The sequence below is a fragment of the Capra hircus genome, chromosome 21, assembly GCF_001704415.2.
Source record: "Capra hircus breed San Clemente chromosome 21, ASM170441v1, whole genome shotgun sequence".
Classification (NCBI taxonomy): Eukaryota; Metazoa; Chordata; class Mammalia; order Artiodactyla; family Bovidae; genus Capra; species Capra hircus.
In genome coordinates this window covers 22347219-22372529 of record NC_030828.1, presented here as the reverse complement: position 1 = coordinate 22372529, position 25311 = coordinate 22347219, and the positions used below count along the sequence as shown (strand labels likewise).

General features: G+C 44.5%; 1 protein-coding gene across 1 annotated transcript in view; it reads left to right on the top strand.

Annotated features, from left to right (window-relative positions):
• The window catches only part of FSD2 (fibronectin type III and SPRY domain containing 2), a 37665-nt gene continuing 18564 nt past the window's right edge, over nt 6211-25311 (top strand). The window contains exons 1-4 of the mRNA XM_005695011.3: nt 6211-6357; nt 21949-22654; nt 22790-22885; nt 24505-24735. Of these exons, the coding sequence (XP_005695068.2) occupies nt 22019-22654; nt 22790-22885; nt 24505-24735 (963 nt within the window). The 5' untranslated portion in view covers nt 6211-6357; nt 21949-22018. The remainder of the gene's footprint in view (nt 6358-21948; nt 22655-22789; nt 22886-24504; nt 24736-25311) is intronic.

Below are 25311 nucleotides of genomic sequence, written 5' to 3'. Positions count from 1 at the left end.
TTCTCATGGCAAGAATACTGAAGTGGTTTGCCATTCCCTTCTCCAGTGGACCATGTTTTGTCAGAACTCTCCACCAAAAGTCCCTTAGAAGAAATGGAGTAGCCATCATAGTCAACAAGAGTCCAAAATGCAGTACTTGGATGCAGTCTCAAAAGTAACGGAACAATCTCTGTTCGTCTCCAAGGCAAACCATTCACTATCACAGTAATCAAGTCTATGCCCTGCCCAGCAATACTGAAGAAGCTGAAGTTGAATGGTTCTATGAAGACCTACAAGACCTTCTAGAATTAACACCCAAAAAAGATGTGATTTTCATTATAGGGGACTGGAATGCAAAAGTAAAAAGTCAAAAGATACCTGGAGTAACAGGCAATTTGGCCTTGGAGTACAAAACGAAGTAGGTCAAAGACTTACAGAATTTTGCAAAGAGAATGTACTGGTCATAGCAAACATCCTCTTCCAACAACACAAGAGAAGACTCTACACATGCCATCACCAGATGGTCAATATCTAAATCCAATTGATTATTTTCTTTGCAGCCAAAGGTGGAGAAGCTCTATATAGTCAGCAAAAACAAGACCAGGAGCTGACTGTGATTCTGATCATGAACTTCTTATTGCCAAATTCAGACTTAAAATGAAGAAAGTAGGGAAAACCACTAGACCATCCAGGTATGACCTAAATCAAATCCCTTACAATTATACAGTGAAAGTGACAAATAGATTCAAGGGATTAAATCTGATAGACAGTGCCTGAAGAACTATGGGCGGAGGTTTGTGACCTTGTGCCAGAGGCAATGATCAAGACCATCCCCAAGAAAAAGAAATGCAAAAAGGCAAAATGGTTGTCTGAGGAGGCCTTCCAAATAGCTTGGAAAAGAAGATAAGCTAAAGGCAAAGGAGAGAGGGAAAGATACATCCATCTGAATGCAGAGTTCCAAAGAATAGCAAGGAGAGATAAGAAAGCCTTCCTCAGTGATCAATGTAAAGAAATAGAGGAAAAGAACAGAATGGGAAAGACTAGAGATCTCTTCAAGAAAATTAGAGATACCAAGGGAATATGTCATGCAAAGATGGGCACAATAAAGGATAGAAACGCTATGGACCTAACAGAAACAGAAGATATTAAGAAGAGGTGGCAAGAATACACAGAAGAACTGTACAAAAAAGATCTTCATGACCCAGATAACCACGATGGTGTGATCACTCACCTAGAGCCAGACATCCTGGAATGTGAAGTCAAGTGGGCCTTAGAAAGCATCATTAAGAACAAAGCTAGTGGAGGTGATGGAATTCCAGTGGAGCTATTTCAAATCTTCAAAGATGATGCTGTGAAAGTGCTGCACTCAATATGCCAGCAAATTTGGAAAACTCAGCAGTGGCCACAGGACTGGAAAAGGTCAGTTTTCATTCCAATCCCAAAGAAAGGCAATGCCAAAGAATGTTCAAGCTACTGCACAATTGCACTCATCTCACACGCTAGTAAAGTAATGCTCAAAATTCTCCAAGCCAGACTTCAACAGTACGAGAATTGTGAAATTGCAGATGTTCAAGCTGAATTTAGAAAAGTCAGAGGAACCACAGATCAAATTGCCAGTGTCCATTGGATCATAGAAAAAGCAAGAGAGTTCCAGAAAAACATCTCAGTCAGTCAGTTCAGTTGCTCAGTTGTGTCCACCTCTTTGCGACTCCATGGACTGCAGCATGCCAGGCCTACCTGTCCATCACCAACTCCCGAGTTTACTCAAACTCATGTCCACTGAGTCGGTGATGCCATCCAACCATCTCATCCTCCGTCGTCCCCTTCTCCTCTTGCCTTCAATCTTTCCCAGCATCAGAGTCTTTTCCAGTGAATCAGTTCTTCACATCAGGTGGCCAAAGGAGTACATCAAAGCTGTGTATTGTCACCCTGCTTATTTAACTTATATGGAGAGTACATCATGCGAGATGCTGGTCTGGATGAAGCACAAGCCAGAATCAAGATTGCCAGGAGAAATATCAATAACCTCAGATATGCAGATGATATCACCCTTATGGCAGAAAGCGAAGAAAAACTAAAGAGCCTCTTGATGAAAGTGAAAGAGGGGAGTGAAAACGTTGGCTTAAAACTCAGCATTCAGAAAACGAAGATCATGGCATCTGGTCCCATCATTTCATGGCAAATAGATGGGGAAACAATGGAAACAGTGACAGACTTTATTTTGGGGGAGCTCCAAAATCACTGCAGATGGTGATTGCAGCCATGAAATTAAAAGGTGTTTGCTCCTCAGACAAAAAGCTATGATCAACCTAGACAGCATATTCAAAAGCAGAGACATTACTTTGCCAACAAAAGTCTATCTAGTCAAAGCTATGGTTTTTCCAGTAGTCATGTATGGATGTGAGAGTGGGATCATAAAGAAGGCTGAGTGCCGAAGATTGATACTTTTGAACTGTGCTATTGGAGAAGACTCTTGAGAGCCCCTTAGACAGCAAGGAAATCCAACCATTCAATCGTAAAGGGAATCAGTCCTAAATATTCTTTGGAAGGACTGATACTGAAGCTGAAATTCCAATACTTTGGCCCCCTCATGCAAAGAGCTGACTCATTTGAAAAGACCCTGATGCTGGGAAAGATTGAAGGCAGGAGAAGGGGACAACAGAGGATGAGATGGTTGAATGGTATCACCGATTTAATGGACATGAGTTTGAGTAAGCTCCAGAAGTGGTGATGGACAGGGAAGCATTGTATGCTGCATTCCATGGGGTCACAAAGAGTTGGACATGACTGAATGACTGAACTGAACTAGTCTGTTTAATATCTTTTTGTATATATTTTTTAATAATTAATTTACTTGTTGGCAGTGCTGAGTCTTAATTGCTGAACGGACTTTTTCTCTAGATGCAATGAGCAGGGGCTACTCTCTAGTTGCAGCACCCTGGTTTTTCACTGTGGCGGCTTCTCTTGTTGCAGAGGACTGGCTCTAGGGCGTGCGGCCTTCAGGAGTTGTATCACATGGGCTCAGTAGTTGCGGCTCCCAGGCTCTGTAGCACAAGCTCAGTAGTTTCGGTGCATGGGTTTAGTGGCTCTGTGGCAAGTGTGATCTTCCCAGATCAGGGACTGAACCTATGTCTCCTGCATTGGCAGGTGAATTCTTGACCACTGAGCCACCAGGGAAGCCCCTGTATAGTCTTTATAGAATGTCTTTTAACTCTATTTTTTATATTATTTTATCATTTCTATTAGTCTTTCTAAATTATTTGCTTTTTCAAAATGAAATTAGGCTTTCTATAATTTTCATTTCATGTGAGGGGAATAAATGTATATATTCTTAGAAAAAATATGGATAAGTATACACCAAACCTAATAATTGTTTCCAGGATGTATGACTGGTTTACATTCACTTCATTTTTTGGTTCTTTTGTAGTATTTGCTTTTTTCTAAGTCAAACACTATATACTATTTAAAACAAGAAATAAAGACTTTTTTAAAGTAGCACATGGTAAATATAATTATTATAAAATGGACACATCAGAGATAAAAAGATAAAAGTAATATAACTCAGAAGACGTAAACCTTGCTTTTACTTTGTGTGTGTATATATATATTTATTCAGTTCAGTTCAGTTCAGTCACTCAGTCATGTCTACCTCTTTGCGAACCCATGTACTGCAGCACACCAGGCTTCCCTGTCCATCACCAAATCCCGGAGCTTCTCATCGAGTCGGTAATGCCGTCCAACCATCTTATCCTCTGTCATCCCCTTCTCCTCCTGCCTTCAATCTTTCCCAGCGTCAGAGTCTTTTCCAATAAGTCAGTTCTTTGCATCAGGTGGTTTTATACTGTAATAATACTTTGCATACTCTTTTTAAATTTATTTTTTAATTGAAGGATCATTGCTTTACAGTATTCTGTGGTTTTCTGTCATACATCAATAAGAATCAGCCATAGGTACACCCCTGCCCTGAATATTTTGCATAGTCTTTCTACTTTCTACTGTTTCTACAAATATATTGTGGGCATTTTCCACATTTAAAAAACAGGTATCTACACCATTATTTTAATACTTGCCAATACTGAGTTGACATTATTAATGATTCTATTTTGGTAGAAATAGATTAACTTCAATTTTCTGCCAATAGAGATAACGCTGTGGTGAACCTTCTTGTACATAATGTATCTTTGCATAATTTATTCTTTCAGATTTTTTGCTTTTGATGTTTTATTTGCTTCCAATATTTTTGTTATATAGATACTTGGCAGTAACAATGTTTTTTAAAATAAAATTTTGATTAAGATTTCAAAGAGCAATAGATGTCAAATTCTAAGATCAAATCACCACATACAGACTTTTAAAGGAAATGGTCCAGAACCCTGCACCAGTGGAAAAAAATAAAAAGGGATCAGAGTGAAGAAGAGAGGGCGTCTCGGAGGGAGACTAGTGGAGCAATTTTTCTGGAGAGAGCTGTGGTTGGACTGGAAGGGGCAGGGGCAGTATTGGAAATCCTACCCTCTACCCCTAAGCCCCGTGAGGGGTCTTCAAAAACAGGACCCTTCAGAGAGTTTGCTGTATTTCCTGCAGGTGGGCCAATGGTGGCCAGAGGAGAGAGGACTGGCTGCTCTGGTGGCTGAGCTGGTGGAGTGGCTGTGTTGGAAGCGTCTGCATCCCAGAGTTTGCCAGGACCAAGGATGGAGCCTGCATCCCAAGATCCAGATGTGGGCCAGCTGGACCACCGAGCCAGCAAGGAGGCGCCTGGATCCTGCCTGAGAGAACCAGCGGCATGGGTGAGGAGACCTCATCTGAGGAATCTTAGAGGTGGTCCCCCAAAGCCTGGAGGAGGAGTACAAGGGATCCCTTGAAAAAGAGTGGTTCTCAGCCTGGCGGTGGGAACTCCAGGGGAGAGCATCATGGGGAACCCCAGAGATGTAGAAAAGCTCAGAGAGATCTGAGTGTCTGCCCCAGAGAAGCAGAAGCTACCACCCACCCTCGGTGGCATTAGCTCAGATAGGCACTGCCTTATCACATTATCGCCTCCTGTCCCTGGCGAACAAACCAGCAGCTTTGGGAGGAGGTGCAGGGAGAAAAGGCAGATTTCTAGCTGCAGAGGCCTCAGCTGGGGAACGGAGGAGATTTTGATGCTGGCCAAACTAATTTTCAGAGAAGGCAGTGGCACCCCACTCCAGTACTCTTGCCTGGAAAATCCCACAGACAGAGGAGCCTGGTGGGCTGTAGTCCATGGGGTCGCTAAGAGTAGGACATGACTGAGCGACTTCACTTTCACTTTTCACTTTCATGCATTGGAGAAGGAAATGGCAACCCACTCCAGTGTTCTTGCCTGGAGAATCCCAGGGACAGGGGAGCCTGGTGAGCTGCCATCTATGGGGTCGCACAGATCTGGACACGACTGAAGCGACTTAGCAGCAGCAGCAAACTAATTCTGTGTGTTGTGCTAGGTGCTAAGTCACCTTAGTCATGTCCTACTCTTTGCAACCCTGTGGACTGTAGCCCACCAGGCTCCTCTGTCCACGGGATTTTCCAGGCAAGAATACTTCAGGGGGTTGCCATTCCTTCCGCCAGGGGATCTTCCCAACCCAGGGACTGAACTCACGACTCTACATTTCCTGCATCTGCATTGGCAGGCAGGTTCTTTTCCACTAGTGCCACCTGAAAAGTCCAAACTAAGTTTGACTTTTTAATTAACATATTGGACTGTGCCTTCCGTTACTGAATGGAGACTATGCTTTCAAATAACCCTAGGGCTGTGTTACCTAAGAGGGAGCAGGAAGTCCCTGCTGTGCTGGATTTTTATCCTGAGAGGAGAATACATGAGTAGATGTTCAAGGAATTGTGGGAGAAAAGAAGTAAGTTGTGTTTGATTACCTTCGGAGTTGCGCTTGTTGAAAAGACTCTGGATAAAGCCCCTCAGGCCAGGTGGATACCTGGGGGCTCCCCGAAGTCCTCCTCCTCTTTGTGGCCTGCAGCCAGCCTCCTGCCTTTGCTGTGACTGCCCTCCACCCTCTAGGCATAACTAGACATCTTAATCCCCTCCGTGGAGGCCCCAGACTCCAGTCCCCACGGTAATAGAAGTAATTCAGGGGACAGCATGTAACTTCTGCTGGTGACACTTGAGCAGTCAGCAGCGGGCAGGTCTATATTTGGGCTTTCACTCGTGGCAGGCCTGTTGCTATTTGCAGCCGGAGCCAGCTCGTGTTACCATCACCTTCACCACTTGTAGAACTGTGGCTAAAACGGGCAGGGGCGGCTTGCTGGGCACGCAGAGGTCACCAGGAGGGAAAGCCTGCTGAACGCGAATGCAGTTTCTAGCAGTTACCACAGCCTCCAAGTTAAAAGAAGACTTTATGGATCCTTAAAAAGCAGGCAAGTTTTTGTGTAGTCATTCTTCTAATGCAAAATGTTTACTAGAAACCCAGTAACTTAGTGCCACAATGTTGTCCTTCAGGTGGGAAAAGATGTCATCTTAAACTGCAGATGTGTGTACATTGCAGTAAACAATGTGAACGTTTCCTGTGCCTTCTTATAGCAAGGATTCAAGAATGTGGGCTCAGTACAGAGCGTGAAAGCCTCAGATGCAGACAGAGAGAAGCTAGTGGTTCTTGCAGGGTGTCCTTAGGGTATTTTTAGTGCAGGGGTCCACTTGTCAGAACAGTTTGGAACCTTGAATGTTGATACCATTTGGCTATGGTATAAGGTTGATAAATACCTTTTATTTTAATCTGCATGTGTATGCTGCCAAACCATAATTTTAAGCTGTGATTCAAATACTGAAAAACAGCATCATAATCACTTTTTACTTGTTATGCATCCCCCACCTCCCTTAGAAAGTTTTCAGGTGTAGGCTGTGCAGATTTAAACCATCTTACAAAACTGTACCGCTGGGCACTTCCTGGTGGTCCAATGGTTAAGACTCCGTGCTCCCAATGTAGGGAGGGGTGCAGGGGACACAGGTTGAATCCCTGCTTGGGGAACTAAGATCCCACATGCCACACTGCCAGAATAAAAAACAAAAAAACAAAAAACACTGTACAGCTGACACTTTAAAGCAGGTTTCTTTAGCCTTGACTCAGAAATTGCCAGGAGATACATGGGTGAGCTTTTCAAACTGTACACAAAATTATATCTGTGCCCTTATCGGCTACTCTTGGGGAAAGAATTCGCAGCTTTCAGTGAATTCTCAGGGATATCCATGACCCATAAAAGGTTAAAAGACTTGTTTTTATCAGGAATTTTCCTAATTAAAGTGCAGGAACACACTTCCTATGTAAAACTTAGGCAAAAGTCTCTTTTTTTTTAACTGCAGATCAATTGCATAGAGTGGAAGCTACCCAACTAATGTATTTTTTAAACATTTATTTAATTAATTTATTTATTTGGCTGTGGCAGGTCTTAGCTGTGGCACGTGGGATCTAGTGCCGCAACAAGGGATCTAACCTGGGCCCCCTGCGTTGGGAGTTCAGAGTCTTAGCCACTGGACCACCACGGAAATCCCTAATACATTTTTTATAAATTATGATTTATCGCTGTATTTCTCTGAGCCTTGGGTTTACACTTACCAAATGACGATTTAGTGTTAATATTCCTCTCTCCCCCAGCTCTGAATATTTTGTTAAGAAGTGGAAAGAGTCTAGATATTAAGGGGAAAGGTGAATGCAGCTGTGGGGTGTGTCACAACCCTTCTCCTTTTGCTGCCAAGCTCCCAAACCAGCTTGTGCTGGTTCATTCAAAGGACGAAAGCTGGTGTGCAAGAACTCCTCCTTCTTCTTTTTTTAATCGTTGCTGTATTTCCCATATAATACTTTTATTTATTTATTTATTTGGATCTTTAAAAAAATTTTTAATTAGAGATTTGCTTTGTATATATGTATATGTATATATATATATATCTCCCTTTTCTCCTGAGCCTCCCTCCCACCCATCCCCGTCCCACCCTTCTCGGTCCTCACAGAGCACCAAGCTGAGCTCCTTATGCTATACAGCAGCTTCCCATGAGTTATCTATTTTACACACAATAGTGTATATATGTCAATGCTAATCTCCAGATTCATCCCATGCTCTTCTTCCCCCCATGTTCACAAGTCCATTCTCTACGTCTTCATCTCTATTCCTGCCCTGCAAATAGTTTCATCAGTACCATTTTTCTAGATTCCATATATATGTGTTAATATATGGTATTTGTCTTTCTGACCTACTTCACTCTGTATAAGAGACTCTAGGTTCATCCACCTCAGTTCAACTGACTGAAATTCTTTCCCTTTAATGGCTGCGTGATTTTCCATTGTGTGGGTGTGTGTTTCTTTACACATTCATCCATTGATGGACATGTCTTGACTATTGTGAATAAAGCTACAGTGAACACAGTGCAGATATCTCTTCAAGATTATAACTTCATTTCCTTTGGATCCATACACAAAAATGGGATTGCTGGGTTGTATGATAGTTTTATTTTTAATTTTTTGAGGAGCCTCCATACTGTTTTTCATAGTGGCTACACTACACTCAGACCAACAGTGGACAAGAATTCCCCATTTTCCACATCCTTATCCACACTTCAGTTCAGTTTACTCACTCGGTGGTGTCCGACCCATGGACTGCAGCGTGCCAGGCTTGCCTGTCCATCACCAGCTCCCAAAGCTCACTCAAACCCATGTCCATCGAGTCGGTGATGCCATCCAACCGTCTCATCCTCTGTCGTCCCCTTCTCCTCCCGCCTTCAATCTTTCCCAGCATCAGGGTCTTTTCCAATGAGTCAGTTCTTCGCATCAGGTGGCCAAAGTATTGGAGTTTCAGCTTCAGTCCTTCCAGTGAATATTCAGGACTAATTTCCTTGGGATTGACTGGTTTGATCTCGTTGCAGTCCAAGGGACGCTCAAGAGTCTTCTCCAGCACCACAGCTCAAAAGCATCAATCTTCGGCACTCAACTTTCTTTATGGTCCAACTCTCACGTCCATACATGACTACTGGAAAAACCATAACTTTGACTAGATGGATCTTTGTCGGCAATGTAACGTCTCTGCTTTTTAATATGCTGTCTAGATTGGTCATAGCTTTTCTTCCAAGAAGCAAGCACCTTTTAATTTCATGGCTGCAATCACCATCTGCAGTGATTCTGGAGCCCCAAAAAGTAAAGTCTGTCACCGTTTCCATTGTTTCCCCATTTGCCATGAAGTGATGGGACCAGATGCCATGATCTTAGTTTTCTGAATGTTGAGCTTTAAGCCAACTTTTTTACGCTCCTCTTTCACTTTCATCAAGAGGCTTTTTAGTTCTTCTTCACTTTCTGCCATAAGGGTGGTGTCATCTGCATATCTGAGGTTATTGATATTTCTCCTGGCAATCTTGATTCCAGCTTATGCTTCATGCAGCCCAGCATTTCGCATGATGTACTCTGCATATAAGTTAAATAAGCAGGGTGACAATACACAGCCTTGACATACTTCTTTCATGATTTGGAACCAGTCTGTTGTTCCATGTCTGTTTCTAACTGTTGCTTCTTGACCTGCATACAGATTTCTCAGGAGGCAGGTAAGGTGGTCTGGTATTCCCATCTCTTTCAGAATTTCCCACAGTTTGTTGTGATCCACACGGTCAAAGACTTTGGCATAGTCAATAAGGCAGAAGTAGATGTTTTTCTGGAACTCTTCTTTTTAGATGATCCAGAGGACATTGGCAATTTGATCTCTGGTTCCTCTGCCTTCTCTAAATCCAACTTGAAATCTGGAAGTTCTCAGTTCACGTACTGTTGGAGCCTCATTTGGAGAAATTTTAGCTTTACTTTGCTAGCATGTGAGATGAGTGCAGTTGTGCGGTAGTTTGATTGAACATTCTTTGGCATTGCCTTTCTTTGGGATTGGAATGAAAACTGACCTTTTCCAGTCCTGTGGCCAATGATGAGTTCTCCAAATTTGCTGGCATATTGAGTGCAGCACTTTCATAGCATCATCTTTTAGGATTTGAAATAGCGCCACTGAAATTCCATCACCTCCACTAGCTTTGTTCATAGTGATGCTTCCTATGGCCCACTTGACTTCACATTCCAAGATGTCTGGCTCTAGATGAGTGATCACACCATCATGGTTATCTGGGTCATGAATATCTTTTTTGTATAGTTCTTCTGTGTATTCTTACCACCCCTTTTAATATCTTCTGCTTCTGTTAGGTCCATACCGTTTCTGTACTTTATTGCACCCATCTTTGCATGAAATGTTCCCTTGGTATCTCTAATTTTCTTGAAGAGATCTCTAGTCTTTCCCATTCTATTGTTTTCTTCTATTTCTTTACATTGATCACTGAGGAAGGCTTTCTTATCTCTCCTTGCTAGTCTTTGGAACTCTGCATTCAGATGGGTATATCTTTCCTTTTCTCCTTTGCCTTTAGCTTCTCTTCTTTTCCCAGCTATTTGGAAGACTTCCTCAGACAACCATTTTGCCTTTTTGCATTTCTTTTTCTCGTGAATGGTCTTGATCACTGCCTCACTTATCTCTTGTCTTTTTTATAATAGCCATGCTAAGATGTAAGGTGAAAATCTATTTAAGTCCTCTGCCCAATTTTAAATCAAATTATTGGAGTGGTTTTTGCTGTTGGGTTATATGATTTCCTTCTATGTTTTAGAAATTAACTCCTTATCATATAGATAGCTTCCAAATATTTTCTCCCATTCCATAGGTTGCCTTTTCATTTTATTGAGTGTTTCTTTTGCTGTGCAAAAGCTTTTTGGTTGATGTAATCCCACTTGTCTATTTTTGCTTTTGTTGCTTGTGCTTTTGGTGTATACGTGGAAGTTTCCCCCTATGTGTTCTTCTAGGGGTTCTGTGGTTTTAGTTCTTACATTTAAGTCTTTAATCCATTTTGAGTTTATTTTGATGAGTGGCATAAGATAGGGGTCAAGTTTCATTCTTTTACATGTGATTATCCAGTTTCCCCTGGAGAAGGCAATGGCACCCCACTCCAGTACTCTTGCCTGGAAACTCCCATGGATGGAGGAGGCTGGTAGGCTGCAGTCCATGGGGTCGCTAAGAGTTGAACACGACTGAGCGACTTCACTTTCACTTTTCACTTTCATGCATTGGAGAAGGAAATGGCAACCCACTCCAGTGTTCTTGCCTGGAGAATTCCAAGGATGGGGGAGCCTCGTGGGCTGCTGTCTATGGGGTCACACAGAGTCGGACACGACTGAAGTGACTTAGCAGCAGCAGCAGCAGCATCCAGTTTCCCCAGCGCTGCTTATTGAAGAGTCTATCCCTTCGCACAATGGAATAATTTTGCTTAGTTACACAGACACACAGGAGAGTGAAGGTAGTACTTAGAGCCCCTTCGGACAGCAGGCTCTGATTGCTTTGTTGACCAAATAATGAATGTGGGGGCCTAGGATGAATCATAATCCAGGGAGAAGGCAAAATGGTGCTTCCATAGTTGTACGACCCTGTTGGCCTTGTTGTTTAGTCGCTAAGTCATGTTCAACTGTTTGCGACCCATGGACTGTAGGCTTCTCTGTCCATGGGATTTCCCAGGCAAGAATACTGTAGTTGGTTGCCATTCCCTTCTCCAGGAGGTCCTCCTGACCCAGGGATTGAACTCTTGTCTCCTGCATTGGCAGGTGGATTCTTTACCGTTGAGCTACCAGGAAAGCCCCTCACTCTTTGACTTTGGGGACATTTTAAAGGAGACCCTGGCTAAAGCAGTCCCTGGCAATGAACATGTTACCCAGGAAGAATTAGCAATCCTTTGGGTCTGTTGTGTGTGTGTGTCCCTGGCTTTTGTTTCTGTTGGGATACAGACTTATCATGAGATGTGTCCTGCTTCCCTTGATGCATCCGTACAACAGGCTGTGTTGATGAGGACATTCCAGGACCATCCAGCCAGGGTCTAGTAGTGAGCAAGTTTCTTACCAGCAACCCCAAAGAACATCCAGGCTTTCACCGTCTTCACTAGTCCCAGAGCCTCTTGCTCGGTGATGCTGCCTCTGGGAGTGACCTTCATTCATCCCTTCCTCCTCCCAGGAAGTGGCCAGGTGTCCTTGGACCTAGTGGTGGACCAGCACACTGTGGAGCCAGTATCTTTTGCATCAGTCCTGCGTAGTCATTGTCCTCAGCCTCAGCAGACATGACTGAAGCAATGTTTACCATTCTTTTCCTAATGAAGAGTTTGGCAGCACTAGAGGATGGGACTGAAGCTTTTGTGGCCCCCAAGTGCTATGTGCCCTGTCCTGGAATTTCAGGAGTTAAATTTCCTGATGGGGATCCACAGCCTAGAAACCAGTTGCCTGCGTGGTATGGGGGTGGTTAGGATAGCAGCATCTTTGTCCCCTAATAGCTGCTGGAAGTGACCTCTCTGTGTGGTACTGATGGAGGAGATGGAGGAATAGCATCCTATGGGCACATCAGAATGAAGGAAGGAAGAGACAAGACCCACGGGAGCTCAGCAGGGCTGCGTCCGTGTGGTCACATCCCCACTGTCCCCACCATGGTCAGAGAGGGACACTTGGTTCTTGGATTTTTGTCTTGCCATCAGCAAAACCAGGGTGACGCCATGGAGGGGTGTGTGAGGGGCTTCCCAGCAGGGTCATGACCATGATGACTGGGAGAGCGACATTTGGTACAACGCCCCAGATAAAGAGGGGCTTCCCAGGTGGCCCAGTGGTAAAGAATCCACCTGCCAATTCAGGAGATGTGGGTTCAATCCCTGAGTCAGGAAGATCTCCTGGAGGAAGAAATGGCACCCGACTTCCAGTATTGTCACCTGGAGAATCCGATGGACAGGGGAGCCTAGACAGCTACACAGTCCATGGGGTCATGAAAAGTCCAACATGACTAAGCATGCACCCAGACTGTAGCCCACCAGGCTCCTCTGTCCATGAGATTTCTCAGGCAAAATTACTGGAGTGGGGTGCCATTTCCTTCTCCAAGGGATCTTCCTGACCCAGGGATCGAATCTGCAGATTCCTATACTGGCAGGCATATCCTTAACCACTAGGGCCACCTGGGAAGCCCGGTGATTAAAATTTGTATTGATAAATTAGTCCAGAAGGAAAACAATATTATTTTATGTTTTATTATTGCTCTTTTGGAGCCATGCCATGTGGGATCTTAGTTCCCTGACCAGGGATCAAACCTGCACGCCCTGCAGTGGAAGCACAGGGTCCTAACCACTAATGCCAAGAAAGTCCTGACTGCATTTAAATGACGGCCTGACTGTGAAAGCCAGGGACACTGCCCTGTGCTCCCTTGACTGCTCTGTGTCGTTTGCTCCTACTCACCCTTCCTCCTCCCCGGCTCGGCTGTGGCCACCTCAGGCCACCGCCCGCCGGAATCTCTGCTGACCCCCTCCCTCAGCTGCTCCCCGTGTGCTGGCAGTCCCCAGGCTTCCGTCTGGTTCTGCTCACTGTCCATGTGCTCTGGGTGATCTTGGCCACACTCACAGCTTCCATGTCCCCTGGTCTGAAAACAACTCGAAGCCCTTGTCTGGCCTTCACCTCTCCCCAAGCGCAGGCAGAGCCCAGAGGAGGAGCCACCTTCCTGAAAAGGCCCCAGCACCTCAGACCTGACACCCTCACATGTTCTTCAGTCACTAAGTCTTGTCCAGCTCTTTGCACCCGCATGGACTGCAGCACGCCAGCTTCCCCTGTCCTTCACTATCTCCCCAAGCTTGCTCAAACTCACGTCCATCTAGTTGGTGATGCCATCCAACCATCTCATCCCCTGTCGCTCCCTTCTCCTCCTGCCCTCAGTCTTTTCCATGGATCTTTTCCAATGAGTTGGCTCTTTGCATCAGGTGGTCAAAGTTGTCACCTCTCATTTTCCTCTTCTTTCTAGTTTTATGTGTGGTGGGGCATTGACCCTGTCTCTCAAGCCACACGCCTGCAACCATCTCTGTAGACCATGCTAGGAGATAGCTGGAGGCCCAGTTGGCTCAGCAGCTGTCCAGAGAACCCACATTCTTCAGCCTCTCCGCTCTCTGGCCTTAGTGTCTATGAGGTCCTGAACTGATCCTCGGGGTCCCAATCCCTGCCCTGGATATTCCTGCTATCAGCCTTCAGGTTCATCCTCGTTTCTCAGTCTGCCCGCAGAGCCCAAGGATCACTTAGCTCTTCTACCCATACCCTTGGGAAAAAGAATTGTCCATGCAGCCAAGGCTTCTCAGAGACAACACTTTGCCCAGTTGACCCAGACCTCCATCCTCACTCCCAAGACAGCCCACCAGGCTTCTCCTGCCACCTGCCCCCATGCACTCTGAGTTCTGTCTTGTGAGCCATGGGGAAAGGCTAAGGGCAGTGAGACGGATAGGAGAGGACTGCGCCCCCCCCCAAAACAAATAAAAAATTTAAGAATAAAATAATATGTTTTCCTTCTGGATTAAATTTATCAATACAATTTTTAATCACAGGGCTTCCCAGGTGGCCCTAGTGGTAAAGGGTCTGCCTGCCAGTGCAAGACACATAAGAGATGGGGTTTGATCCCTGGGAAGATCCCCTGGAGAAGGAAATGGCACCCCAGTGCAGTACTCTTGCCTGGGAAATCCCATGGACAGAGGAGCCTTGCAGGCTACAGTTCATGGGGTCAAAAACAGTTGGACACAACTGAGCATGTGAGCACATTCACACAAGCAGTATGACATAACGCATTGCACATTTTGGCAAATAATTATTCAACAAAAGAAAAAAGTAAAATGGAAATGCATTTCTTAATAAAGTAGATGGGACTTCTTTTAAAGTTAATTCGTGCATCCATCGATGAAGATGACATATTCTAGAATGCAACAGAAATTAGTGCCAGTTGTCTTTCTATTTTTCATTTTGTAGTTGTAAGCACCAAGCAAACTTGTTTACCTACAGAAGTAGATGGAAAATGAAGCTGTTTTATTATAGCAATGTCACTCAATTCTCTGAACTCTTCCCAAAGTGTATGCAAAAAACTACATAGTAATATATCATGAAAAATCATTTTAGACCATGTATGAGATGACACTTGATTAGATCTTCCTTCAGTTTTGTTGAAAGCAAAGAACTGGAAACCACTCAACTTACAAAAAGTTTTCTTATCCATTCAATAAATGTCATTCACTCTTTCGACACCCTTTCATTTAGCCCACTGAGGTTTTTTTAATTCCAAAGCAATGAAATCTCACAGTGGAATGTAATATTCAGGATGAGTGAGAGTTATAGCTCTACATTTCCAATAAAAAGATGAAGAGCTATTGTGAAAAGATCACCTGCAGGAAGCCTCGACTGCTGGCTCATTGCCAGGCTGAGCAGCTCTGGGAAAGATTAAATATTATGTTGCACATCTGGAAACTGGTACTCTTAAAACTATCCATGTCCGTGTCCCCCTTGGAAAGTCTTAGTGTACAAATGCTGTAGTCTGAAGATCCACAGTTTAACTGCTACCCTTTGGTGCTCAGTAGCTTGATTGCATCCAACTCTTAGAAACCCCATGGACTGTAGCCCACCAAGCTGCTCTGTCCATGGGATTCTCCAGGCAAGAATACTGGAGTGGGTTGCCATTTCCTTCTCCAGGGATCTTCCTGACCCAGGGATCAAGCCCACATCTCCTGTGTCTCCTGCTTTGGCAGGCAGATTCTGTACTACTGAGCCACCTGGAAAGCACAACTGCAACCCTTCAGAGAAGCCCAAATGTGAAAGGAAAAAAAAAAAAAAAAAAGAGGACGGAGAGAAGTTTAACAAGAGGGAAAAAGCTTATTTTAGGCTGGAACAGTATAGTAGTTGTCTATTGCTGCATGATAATTTTTTGCCAAAATTTCCTAGCTTCAAACAGTAAACAAATGTTCATTGTCTTGCATGGTTCCTGAGGGCCAGGAATCTGAAAGCAGCTCAACTGCCAGATTCTAGCTGAGGGTCTCTCGTGAGGCCTGATGACCACTCTCAATCATTCTTCCCACAGCAGTTCCCAACCTTTTTGGCACCAGGGGTGGTTTCATGGAAGACAATTTTCCCATGAACTGGGATCAGGGGATGGTTTCAGGATGATTCAAGGGCATAGGATTTACTGTGCAGTTTATTTCTTTTATTATTGCATCAGCTCCACCTCAGATCATCAGGCATTAGACCCTGGAGTGCAGTGCACTTTATGCCTGTACAGTGCTTCCTGCTCTTCTTTGCTCACCTGCCTTCATGCTACGATTAAAAAAAAAAAAATTGACAGTAACAAGTGTTGACAGGGATGTGGAGAAATCAGAGCCTTCATACAATGCTGGTAGAGATGTAAAATAATACAGCCACTTTGGAAAACCGTCTGGTATTCCTCCAAAAGTTAAACAGAGAGTTACTATTTTATCCAGAAATCCCACTCCTTGGCATCTACCTAAGGGAGATGAAACATGTATGCACACAAAAACTTGTACATATTTTAGTAACATTATTTAGTATGGCCAAAAAGTGGAATCAACCCAAATGAAATGGGAAGTGGTGCGAATCAACGGATGACTAGATAAACAAAGTATGATATATCCATACAATAGAGTATTATTCAGCTCTACTAAGAAATGAAATGTTGACATATGCTACAACCTGGATGAACCTTGAAAACTATGCTAAGAAAGAGGCTCGTCACCGAAGACCACATACTATACAATTCCATCCATATGAAATGTCCAAATAAGAGCATCTGTAGAGATAGAAAATAAATTTGTGGTTGCTTAGGGCTAGTGGAAATGAGGGGATGTGAGTCATGACAGCTAATGAATGCAGAGTTTCTTAATATTTATTTTATTTATTTTGCTGTGCCAAGTCTTAGCTGCAGCACACGAGATCACTGATCTCCATTGTAGTGTGTGAACCATGCAGCATGTGGGATCTAGCTTCCTGGCCAGGGATCAAACCTGGGCCTGCTGCATTGGGAGCTCAGAGTCTTAACCACTGGACCACCAGGGATGTCCCCAGAGTTTCTTTTTGAGGTGATGAAAATGGTCTAAAATTAATTGTGGAGATCATTGCTCGTTTTTGTGACTGCTAAAAACCACTGAAGTATAGGCTTTAGGCAAGTGGGCTGTTGTTTAGTCACTAAGTCATGTCCAACTCTTGTGACCCCATGGACTGTAGCCTGCCAGGCTCCTCTGTTCATGTAAACTATGTATCAGTTAAAGCAAGGGTCTTCCCTGGTGACTCAGATGGTGAAGAATCTGCCGCAATGCAGGAGACTCACGTTCATTCCCCTGGAGAAGGAAATGGCAACCCACTCCAGTATTTTTGCCTTGAGAATCCCATGGACAGAGGAGCCTGGTGGGCTCCTGTGGGGTCACGAAGAGCTGGACACGACTGAGCAATGAACACTAAAGTATTACCAAAAAGTAATATAATGGCAGTTCTGTGCCAAGAAGCAAGCAGGGACTTTATAGTCCAACAGACTGTGTTAGCAAGGCTTTCCAAGAAGCAGGCACCAAATTAGAAGTTAGATACACACTGTTTTATTAGGGGACTATAATCTAGGGGACTAGATAAATATAAATAAAACATAGGGGACTATGTTTTATTCAGTTCAGTTCAGTCCATTCGCTCAGTCGTGTCCGACTCTTTGCGACCCCATGAATCGCAGCACGCCAGGCCTCCCTGTCCATCACCAACTCCCGGAGTTCACTCAGACTCACGTCCATCGAGTCAGTGATGCCATCCAGCCATCTCATCCTCGGTCGTCCCCTCCTCCTCCTGCCCCCAATCCCTCCCAGCATCAGACTCTTTTCCAATGAGTCAACTCTTCACATGAGGTGGCCAAAGTACCAGAGCTTCAGCTTCAGCATCATTCCTTCCAAAGAAATCCGAGGGTTGATCTCCTTCAAAATGGACTGGTTGGATCTCCTTGCAGTCCAAGGGACTCTCAAGAGTCTTCTCCAACACCGCAGTTCAAAAGCATCAACTCTTCAGTGCTCAGCCTTCACAGTCCAACTCCCACATCCATACATGACTACTGGAAAAACCATAGCCTTGACTAGATGGACCTTTGTTGGCAAAGTAATGTCTCTGCTTTTGAATATGCTATCTAGGTTGGTCATAGCTTTTCTTTCAAGGAGTAAGCGTCTTTTAATTTCATGGCTGCAATCACCATCTGCAGTGATTTTGGAGCCCCCCAAAATAAAGTCTGACACTGTTTCCACTGTTTCCCCATCTATTTCCCATGAAGTGATGGGACCGGATGCCATGATCTTAATTTTCTGAATGTTGAGCTTTAAGCCAACTTTTTCACTCTCTTCTTTCACTTTCATCAAGAGGCTTTTTAGTTCCTCTTCACTTTCTTCCATAAGGGCGATGTCATCTGCATATCTGAGGTTATTGATATTTCTCCCGGCAATCTTGATTTCAGCTTGTGTTTCTTCCAGTCCAGTGTTTCTCATGATGTACTCTGGATATAAGTTAAATAAGCAGGGTGACAGTATACAGCCTTGACGTACTCCTTTTCCTATTTGGAACCAGTCTGTTGTTCCATGTCCAGTTCTGACTGTTGCTTCCTGACTTGCATACAGATTTCTCAAGAGGCAGGTCAGGTGGTCTGGTATTCCCATCTCTCTCACAATCTTCCATAGTTTATTGTGATCCACACACTCAAAGGCTTTGGGATAGTCAATGAAAGCAGAAATAGATGTTTTTCTGGAACTCTCTTGCTTTTTCCATGATCCAGAGGATGTTGGCAATTTGATCTCTGGTTCCTCTGCCTTTTCTAAAACCAGCTTGAACATCAGGAAGTTCACGGTTCACGTATTGCTGAAGCCTGGCTTGGAGAATTTTGAGCATTACTTTACTAGCATGTGAGATGAGTGCAATTGTGCAGTAGTTTGAGCATTCTTTGGCATTGCCTTTCTTTGGGATTGGAATGAAAACTGACCTTTTCCAGTCCTGTGGCCACTGCTGAGTTTTCCAAATTTGCTGGCATATTGAGTGCAGCACTTTCACAGCATCATCTTTGAAGATTTGAAATAGCTCCACTGGAATTCCATCACCTCCACTAGTTTTTTTTGTAGTGATGCTTCCTAAGGCCCACTTGACTTCGCATTCCAAGATATCTGGCTCTAGATGAGTGATCACACCATCGTGATTATCCGGGTCGTGAAGATCTATTTTGTACAGTTCTTCTGTGTATTCTTGCCATCTCTTCTTAATATCTTCTGCTTCTGTTAGGTCCATACCATTTCTGTCCTTTATCGAGCCCATCTTTGCATGAAATGTTCCTTTGGTATCTCTAATTTTCTTGAAGAGATCTGTAGTCTTTCCCATTCTGTTCTTTTCCTCTATTTCTTTACATTGATCGCTGAAGAAGGCTTTCTTGTCTCTTCTTGCTATTCTTTGGAACTCTAGGGGACTATAATTATAAACTATAATCTCACGCTGTTTTATTGTGTGAGATTATAAAGGGGAGAAAGATAGGAAAGACTGGGGTCAGATATGGATAGAAGGAAGGAAGGTTTGAAGAATCGTCCTAGCCCACCACACACTCTAGGAAAGGTCTGGCATGGCTGTCAAGAAGTCCTGCAGCCAAGATTTGCCACCAGGGTGGTTTTGTGTCAATCAGAAATGGATCTGCCTTAGTGTCCCTGCTACGCTTTGTCATCGGATGGGAGACGCCAACAGGAAGTGTGTCCTCCATGCGAATGTGACAGTGACTTTCAGAGTGTAGCTGAAACCCCTGGTTATGGCCCCTATAATTGGATGTCTGCGAGGCTCAGTATCATGGCCACTACACACACTCAGATTCAAATCCCAGTTCAACAACTTATAGCCATGTCACCTTCCTTGCACAAGATACCCTCTGGGAGCCAATTGTTTCCCAGTCTGTAAAATGGGGATAATAGTAGTGGCTACCGCACAGACAAATGTATGTAAATTTTCTTAGCACAGAGACTTCCCTGGTGGTACCGTGGTTCAGACTTTGCCCTTCCACTGCAGGGAGCACAGGTTCGATCCCTAGTCTGTGAGCTAAGATCTCACATGCCCTATGGCTAAAAAAAATTAATTTATTGCCTAGCACAGGAGAAAATACACAGTAAGTGCTCAACATGCAGTAGCTACTACTGATATTGTATTTGCCGCTGTTATTTATTTCTAGATTTTATGCACCTCCATTAAAATAGTAGACCTCATAGTCTATTATAGTGAGTACTCTGTTTATTTTAGTTAGTATCGTATTATAAGTCTTTCCCCAAGGTATCATTTGCTCTCCCTAACATTTTAAAGGCTACATTATATTTTACAGGATGTACATATTCTAGTTTTTTTTATGATTCTCCTAATCATTAGGGCTTTACAGTTTTTATTTTTCAGCTATTATAAAAAAATTTTGTGGTGGACATTTTTATGTAGAAATAATCTTTTCTGCTATATTTGAGACTTTTTCTTTAGGGTCCTAGAAAAAGTCAATTAGGTTAGAAAGTGTGAACGTTTTTTTACTTTTGGCTGTGCAGCATGTGGGATCTTAGTTCCTCCACCAAGGGTCAGATCTGCACCGCCCGCACTAGAAGCTCAGAGTCTTAACTGCTGGACCACCAGGGAAGTCCCTGAGTGGCGGGAACATTCACTCTCCAGAAAAGTGGGACTGTGTACATTCTAACCAACAACATGTAAGAGTATTCATTTCATGGGCCCTTCCCCCGTCTCGGGGTTCGAAAGGCAAAACAGCATCTACATGTTTATTCTCTATTATTCATACATGAGTTTATGTGCTCAGTCATGTCTGACGCTTCACAGCCCGCCAGGCTCCTCTGTCCGTGGAATTTTCCAGGCAAGAATACTGGAGTGGGTTGCCTTTTCCTCCTCCAGAGGACATTCCAAGCCAGGGATCAAACTCAAGTCTCCCACGTCTGCTGTGTCTCTTGCACTGCAGGTGGATTGTTTACCCACTGAGTCACTGGGGAAGGCCCTGTTACTCATAAGGATGAACTATTTTCAAAATGGTTTTGTATAGGTAACATGATATGCAAAGGAAATTATTTTGCGAATATTCCTTACTACTGAGATTTTCCTTTTCAATTAATTTACATAACTTATTTAATAATAATTGCCTGAAACACTTCCTATTATTTTGCCTTTTGGGAGTTTTAGGTTTTTAAATGTATAGAGCTCATTTGTTAATCAAATCAATTTATGGTTTGTTTGGTTTTTTCATAATTTCTCCTGTCTCTTTTAAGCTTTGGAAGCCCATAGCCCTGTAGAAAGCAAACCTTTCTTTACAGATTGTTTAAAGTGAAACTGCAACTGAGCTGCTCAGATAGTCTGTGTTTTTTTATTATTACTTATTTATTTGTTTGCTTTTGGCTGTGCTGTTTCTTCATTGCTGTGCAGGCTTTCTCTAGTTGCAGCGAGTAGGGGCTACTCTCTAGTTGTGACGCACGGGCTTCTCGCTGCGATGGCTGCTCGGATCATGGGCTCTAGCACACGTGGGCTTCTGTAGTTTTGGTGCACAGGCTCAGTTGCTGCGCAGCATGTGAGATCCTCCAGGATCAGGTATTGCACCCATGTCTCCTGCACTGGCATTCTACTAGTGCCAATTTAGGAAATGTCAACATTTTTGTTCATAATTCTCCTGTCTCTTTTAAGCTTTGTTGTCATTGTATAGTTGCTCAGTCATGTCTGACTCTTTGCAACCCCATGGACTGTAGCGAACCAAGCTTCCCTGTCCTTCATTATTCTTCAGAGTTTGCTCAAACTCGTGTCCATTGAGTCAGTGACACCATCCAACCATCTCATTCTCTGTTGCCCCCTTCTCCTCCTGCCCTCAATCTTTCCCAGCATCAGAGTCTCTTCCAATGAGTCGGCTCTTGGCGTCAGGTGGCCAGAGTATTGGAGCTTCAGGAAGTCCATCCTCCTGCAGAAAGCAAACCTTTCCTTACAGATTGTTTAAAGTGAAACTACAGCTGAGCTGCTCAGATGAAATTATTTTCTTAATGCCATGAGTTGAGCCCAGTGAAATAACCATCTACTGCAGCGACCTTCTCAGAAATGGGGTTTTGTATTCTAGGACCCAGGAGAGCCACTAAGGACTGTCCAGGAAGAGTCCTCCTTGTGCAGAGGTGCTGCCTGGAGCTGCGATGGAGGAGGGAGCTGGGGAGGCACCGGGGCTGGGCAGGTCTGCTGCTTCTAAGGATTTCCGCTTCTATCACATGGATCTGTATGACTCTGAAGACAGACTGCAGATCTTCCCAGAAGAGAGTACTCGGATGAGAAGAGAAGGTGTCCAAGCTGAAATGACCCATGAGCCCATGAGAGGGGGTGTGAAAGGGAAGGCTCCGGGAGACCTTGGAGAGGAAGTGGATGAACTTGTCCATCCCTATGGACTTGAAGATGATCACGAATTAGGGGATGAGTTTATTGAGGAAAACACACCCAGAATAGAGGTTTCAGAATATCCCTCTTATATGATGATGGGGAGTGAGCAGAGAGACTGGAGACTTACTGGTGAGACGGCTCAGGGTGAGGACCTGGGCTTCATGGGGTGGGGCTCAGCAGGCCAGTGCCAGGACTTGCGGGAAGCCTATAGGTACAGCCACGGCCGTGCCAGCGAGGAGTACGAGTGCTACGTCATCCCAGAGGAGGAGGACGAGGAAGAAGTGGCTGACATCTTCTGTGTCACTTGCAAAACTCCAATAAGAGCGTCAGAGAAGGATCAGGATGAACACAAGCAGCATGAGGTGACTCCGCTCAGTAAAGCCCTGGAGAGCGCCAAGGTAAGTAGGTCTGCTTAGGTCTTCTTTCTGTTGAGATTGTATTTGTATCTCAAGTATGTAGGCGGGGAATGAATCTAAAATGCCTTCTATGAGAGAGAAAAAACATAGTGTTAATGTCTTCTTGGGATTTGACAGGATGAAATTCACAAAAATATGTACAAGTTGGAAAAGCAAATTATTGAGATGGAAAACTTTGCAAGTCACTTAGAAGAGGTTTTCATCACGGTGGAGGTAAGAGCACGCTCAATGACTCCGTCAGATACAGGCAGCCATGAGTGGTGAGTCAGCAGCTGTGTCTGGTATGAATTAGGGAAGCTGTTTCTTGGAATGTATGATGTTGATGCAGCTCCTGTTCCCTCACCCTCTGTCTACCTTCCCATAGCACAGGGGCATAAACCTGTGGAACCGACTACCTGGCAGCGTTCCCTCCCAAACTCTTAGCCCTCATGGGCTGGGTCTTCAGTATCTTTACGTCTCCACTCACACTATAAGTTAGGACTCTTTCATGGGCCAGCCAAAAAGACATTGCAAGACACCCATCCTGTCACTGATGTGTTCTTTTCCTTAGATGTTACCTGTTTCTCACACCACCAGTAAGTTTCTGTGCCTGTCACCAAACATGTCACAGTCCCCTGGGGTGTGCCTCATAGGTGCATCATCTACTGCTGGACGCCAGCACACAACCTAGCCATCGGGATGAGGTAGCCTACGAATGGGACCAGAGGACTTCCTGTGTCCCCTCCCTTCATGTGGGTGCTCTACCTCTTAATGCAGCTCAGATTGCATCAGTGGGAGCATCTTGTGTGGATGAACTAAGCCCTGGGCTCCTTTCCCATGAAGCTAGACTTTCCTCCCCACCCCCAGTCTTAAAAGGGAGGGGAGCTGTTGCACTAATCTCCTATGGAAGACACAGGGAAGGGACCAGCCCTTCCACATCCAAGCACTGGGTGGTGGGTGATAGGAGGGTAAGTGTACAGCAGCCGGGAAAAAGCACCCTGTACTCCGTGCTGCCCGCTGCACTCAGTTCACAGTGTCTCCACCCTCTGTAAGGACTCTGGCCTCTTCCTTTGCACTCAGCACTGGTGGGGGTCATCTGCCGCTTCTCCCTCTCTTCAAGCATTCTGAGCAAGTCTTACATATACAGTCAATACTCAGTAAACACTCCCTGAACCCGCAGAGCTCTCCAGGGTTTCCAGTCCAAGTGGGACCAGGAGTTGGTAAAGTTTAATTAATACTTCCCATCCATTGTATTCCAGGATTAAATACTGGCACAGCCAGTATCTCTCTGTCTTCCTGCTTTTTCTGATTTATTAGATGGCCCCACCTGGGTTATTCCCCTCCCCCTGCATCTTTTTCTTGGTTGTTATGAGGATCTGTGTGATCCTGATGTTTGTATAATTCAACCATCAAGGAGTGGAGGTGAATGTCATGAGATGTTGAGAGCTCAAGAGGGAAAGCAAGTTAGGTAGGACTCTTCCAGGGCAGACATCTTCACGTTAAGGTACAGAGTTCCAGTGGCAGGCTGACTCATTATGGTAATGATAATCATAATCTTCCAAGTCGGTTGTCATGGTGATGGGAGGTGGCTACACCAGAGGTGGGTGGGGTATGGGGAAGAGGATTGTAAAATGCCACCAGCAAAGAAAGCAATACTTCTTGTTAAGATTATCCCTGGGGTTCTAGCTGGAGCTAATTCCACCTTTGTCCACCTCAGCATCCTGGCAAGAGACAATAAGATTAACAGGGAGGGACCAAAACATCTCTGAGTAGATGCATTTTCATGCCCCAAATGACTCTTCAGTCAACATAAATGCACTGAAATGACAGCTGAGATCGACTGTATCTTGCAGGAGAATTTTGGAAGACAAGAACAAAACTTTGAGTCTCATTACAATGAGATCTTGGAAACACTTGCTCAAAAATATGAAGAAAAAATACAAGCTCTAGGGGAGAAAAAAAAAGAGAAACTGGAAGCTTTATATGGACAACTGGTCAGCTGTGGAGAAAATCTTGACACCTGCAAAGAACTGATGGAAACAATAGAGGAGATGTGTCATGAAGAGAAGGTTGATTTCATAAAGGTCAGTAATGCAGTGAGATGAAATAATGAGCTGGAATGACAGTCATGGCCAGAGTAGGTTAGGTTGTCCCCTCTCTGCCTGAAGGGGTTGGAACCGACTTTCATGGTCCACATCCATCTGGTTCCACTGGATGTGTAACCATGACAACACATCCCCCATCTCACTGCCCAGCTTCACTGGGTAGCCAAGCAGCTGGCTCGCACACAGCTGACCCTTCCCTCTACCACTGCTCAGCTAACGCCAGAGTCTGTGTTCCTCTGTCCTGGTTACCCAGAGATAGGTGCTCTCACCGTGGAGTGGGGCAAAAACAGGACTCTGAGACTTCTCTGGCCATCTCAGATGATCTCTCAGAGGTCAGGGGAGAAAGATGTCCAGGCTAGAAAGGTACCTCCTGTTTCTCAGTTACAAGTGCCGCCGCTAGACATCTTAATTCATAAGCTCAGACATGCAAAAAAAGTCCTTAAAAGCCTCCTCAATCTGACTCCAAGTCCCCATGCAGCCAGACTGGGAATTTCAGTCTCAGCCAGGGGTCTCCTTTCTTTAGCATCCCACAGGAATATGGGGCAGACATGGGAT